The sequence below is a fragment of the Erpetoichthys calabaricus genome, chromosome 6 (assembly GCF_900747795.2).
Source record: "Erpetoichthys calabaricus chromosome 6, fErpCal1.3, whole genome shotgun sequence".
NCBI classification, from domain to species: domain Eukaryota; kingdom Metazoa; phylum Chordata; class Cladistia; order Polypteriformes; family Polypteridae; genus Erpetoichthys; species Erpetoichthys calabaricus.
Window position 1 is genome coordinate 34,210,781 of NC_041399.2, and position 4,549 is coordinate 34,215,329.

The window sequence follows — 4,549 nt, forward strand, 5'->3', positions numbered from 1 at the left end:
CAGCATCACTACCACTGCACCACCATGCTGCCCCTTTCTTGGAGTAAATACAAAAATATAACAAAAATAAACCTTTTGCTAATTGCATGGTTCTGGACCTCATTACATCTTTACAGCATTCCTATTTAAGATGGCGGTACTAAACAGCTGGTATCCTAGTGTCGGATCTTTTCTGTAAAATACACTTTGTGGTATGGTTAGTTTGGGTAAGAAATTCAAGACACTATTATGCTTTATAGCTTGAGGTCTGCCTTGATTTTAGCTTGTGCACCAAATAAGAAATTTCAATAAGGTGGTGTACAACTTTTGATATCCAGTATCCTCTGTACAATGCTAAAGTCATCTAAAGGGGTTTATTGAAATGCAATATTCTTATTATTATGCTAAATATCATTGTTGTATTCTTCTTTAGACTATACTGATAATTACCACAGCTGTGCTTCTTCATGTTGCCTTCTTGCAGGTGTAAATTCCTGGGAAATTGCATGTTTTACAGGGAAGAGGTCTCCTGATCTTGCAGCTGTATGCTATTTATGTATTTGTATTAATAAGTATTAGTGCTAACCTCATGGGACCAACAATGTGTTAAACGGAGAAGCAGAGAGGACAAACAGCACCATCTTGTGCTTATTTATAGAACAATGCATAATCAATTCCTTTGTTATCTGCCCAGCTTAGATACCATTATGAACTTTGTGTTGGTTGATGGTATTCATAGGAATTTCTAAGAGTGTAATAAAGAACCAAGAGATGGAAAGTGCCAGGAGGCTGAAGAAAGTGTAGCATAATTGTCTGATTTCTTACTGGAGTCAGAACTAACAGAATTATTAAAGCCCTGCACCAAAACCAAATCACCAAGCCAAAATCACAAACAAGTAAGATGTAGCAAAATTTCACACAGTAGTAATATAATAGTACAAAATCTTTATTTATCTTTCTGAGTTTATACTGAATTTTATTTGGTTCTTTTACTGTTAGGAATATTCTTACTTCTGGTAATTTTTCCAAAATTTTTGATTTTTATTTAGAATTGCTTATTATTTTGGGGTCCTTTAGACCATTATTTAGGATTGTGCATATTCACTATCACCGTCAACTCTCATTAAGGCATATGTAGTTGTCATAGGTGTGTCCTTGAAGGTCATGACACTGACTTCAATTTGACAACATAAAAGGACACTTCTCTATCTGAGCTGTGAATAAAACCTCTTTTGAATCATGCTACAAGAAATTCTATGTGAACGTTAAATTTCTTGTGCACCGACTTTTGCCATCGCTTTTTGACTCTGAGTTAACCTTCAGTTTTGGCTTGTTGCACAGCTTTCTCTGACCTTTCTAGTTTTAACCCTTTGCCTGAGTTTGTATGCCCCTCCCCTGATCACTCTCAAAAACTGGCTATATTTTGTAGTCATAGCATTTACTTTCATATTATACTTGCGAAATATGTAGAATTAATTTCTGTTCTTTAAATGCTTTTTTGGACCTTTTTTAATATTTTTCATGTCTTTCCCAATTCCGTCCTGTTTCCTGTTTCCATTGTGCGCGCCAATATCTTATGGACTTGGGAAACACAATGCATAACGTTACTGACGCTGTCATGATTTTTTCTTTATGATAGTTTACTAATTCATTTCAAATAATTCATTGTTAGTTTAGCTTATTTTTGACATATTGTCTTGCAGTAACTGTTTTGCGTCAGTGGTGGCCACCAAAAGCATTCTTGGATGTTACGTGTACCATGTTAGATCTACGATAGTATAAAGACCAAAATACGTATGTGAATTTGATGGATTCTGAATAAAAACCTTGTGTTTTTGCTTTGTTTATTTCATTTTTGACTTCATGGCTTATTGCTTTTAATTTCAATTACAGTTCTAGGGTAAAATGTGCTTTTGATGCTCTCTTTCTCAGTCTTCCGCTTACAATCTCTTGCCCACTTTAATGGCTCCTCTTCTGGTCAGTGCCCTTACTTTGGTTGTATTCCGTCACCTTAACAACTTGATTGCATTCTGGTGCCACCTTGACAGACGTGACTGCATGAAGGCCAGTCCTGATGATTGCTGGGTTATCCAAGTCTGGATTGAAAACACAATTGTTCTTCTGGAGAATGTTTTATAAGCAACTCTCTCTTAAATGAAGATTGCAATTGTTTTTTGAATATTACTTTGGGGTTTTGGTTTTCCATTTGACAAAGGATAGGACAGATTTTTGGTTATTGAACTAAGCATGACTCTGCTGTGTTTCGACTTCTGGTACCTCTAAAAATAAATTACTGTCTTTTATGAGAACAGTCAGAAGAAAGTAATTGATGTTTTTTCTTTTATCCTTAACCCACTGGGATGCCTACTGCTGGGTGCCACCACTTATACAGGTGGAACATATTAACAAGGTGCATCAAAATGATTTGACTTGTAAAGGGCACAGCAACCATAAGCAACATGGTCATGGCCATGCAAACTTGGATACAACATGGTGGCACACACAGCAAACAATGATTTAAAAATGGAGGTGAATTAACACGATTGTTAAAATTGTGGCCAGAGTTGGGAAGAGAAATCCGGTAACAGAAAATTGTAACTATTAAAAGTGTTTAAATTTTAAACAAAAGAAAAATTACAAATACTAAAACATAAAAATGCCACATACAAAATTGCTAAATATTTAAAATCACATTCAAAAAGCAAGGTAAAAAACAAAAGCCAAAGTGAAACATTGACAGAAGCCCTTCAAATGCAACAACGGACTATAAAACAGAGAACACTGACAGAATCAGCTGTCATTACGCTCATGGAGTGGCTGAGAAACCTTTTAAAAGCCCCCCCATGTGCAATAAAGACTTATTGCGGGACTTGAAACCTGCTGTTTAATTGGGGGCCTGGCCCCGCAACGGTCAAAAACAATGAAACAATAAATTAGCAAATTAACAAATTCAGAATAAAACAGAATGATTTAAAGGACAACACAATGACAAAATACAAAAGATACAAAAAACAAGACCTATACAGTACCATGACAGTTAAGAACAGAATGGTATACATAGTTAACACAGTATAAAATGAAGAATAAATGTACAAAAAAGTGATTCCAGATATATAAATATAAAGATTAATTACATGTACAGTTCATAGCAATGTCGATATTTTCCTTACCCAACTAAAGAAGGGTACAATAATTGTGCTGGGTTTGTATAATGCTTTATTCATACTCTTTCCAGTTCTGTTGTCACCAGCTTGTTAAATCCAAATAAACTTTAAGCAAACTTCACCAGCATCTCCTGGCCTACTTTACACCAAATGTATTCAACCCAGATGAAAGATTTATATCCCCACAACACATTAGACTCGGTCACTGAACTCCACCGAAAACATCAAGGCCTCTTTCTCAGTTCAAGCATAAACCAAATTACCAGACTTGTATCCGCTGGAACTGCTGTAAGCTTCTATTAATTATGCTTTAACTTCAGTTTTAAAGTTTAGAGTACACCAAATATTTTTTTCTGCCATGGGCCAGCACCACTGCTGTATTTACAAGTCCTGGGTTTGAGTCCTGGCCTGGAAACTTTTACACACACGTGTTTTCCTCTAGATAATCCAGTTTTTCCCCCCACATCCTTAAGACGAGTGGTAATTGGTGGCTGTAAAGTGTCCCCATACAATGTGAGTGTACCCTGTGACTGACCAATACACAATGTTATTTTTTTCTACGTTTGAGATAGAAACAGAATGTTTGCAGCCCTGAACTGGACTACTGGGTTAGAAATTGAAGAAATTGGATCCCTTTTTATGAATTCATATAATTTATACAAATAATAATACTGTAATACATATATTTTCCAATATGTTCAATATGCATATGCTGCATATAATTAGAAGAACACAAATTAGTCTTAAACAAGACTCAAAGATCTACAGTATAGGTTCAGGAGCTATTATTGTCATGAGTACAGAGTACAGGAGAATTCTTACTTGCATGTGCCAATCAACATTGAGTTTACAATTCAGTATAAAACTGAAGGACAGAATAATTCCTCACAAAAAAAGTTTAAATAGCTTATTAGCTATACAATAAATATGAAGAAGAAAAAGTTCCAGCACTATCACTTTTGTCAAGAGAACCAGTTCTTCTTCCTTTATTTTTTACTTGTTAGCAATTAACAATGAAACAGAAAAGCCTACTAATGCAATACATTTTCCCTACTTTAAAACATGATTATGGTCTCAGATGAGAAAGACTTACCGTGCGTGTGTGCCTTCTCCTTTTCTGAAGAATATTTAAGTAGCTTCACATCAGGCATTTTTGGAAGAGCAGTTCATTAGCCTAATGGGGAATTAAAAAAAAAACTACTGTAACTTGACATTTTTCACTGACATTATTTTTAAATAAATACTGAAACTAATTATGTAATTGCAGGATTTTCCACTATGTATCTGAGGGCTCTATGAATAAAGCATTAATTTATGTGAGGGAACTGTTTAAAATTTCAGCTGTGAACGGTTAAAGTCATTAGACCAGTTCTGTTGGTGGTACATCTAATTTGCATATCTGTTAG

At 35.0% G+C, this 4,549-nt stretch overlaps 1 protein-coding gene across 1 annotated transcript in view; it reads right to left on the minus strand.

The window, feature by feature from the left end:
• LOC114653868 (coiled-coil domain-containing protein 178) overlaps window positions 1–4,321 on the minus strand; it is a 92,989-nt gene extending 88,668 nt beyond the window's left edge. Inside the window, exon 1 of the mRNA XM_051929353.1 lies at window positions 4,237–4,321. Within this exon, the coding sequence (XP_051785313.1) occupies window positions 4,237–4,294 (58 nt within the window). The 5' untranslated portion in view covers window positions 4,295–4,321. The remainder of the gene's footprint in view (window positions 1–4,236) is intronic.
• Between the last annotated feature and the right edge of the window lie 228 nt (window positions 4,322–4,549).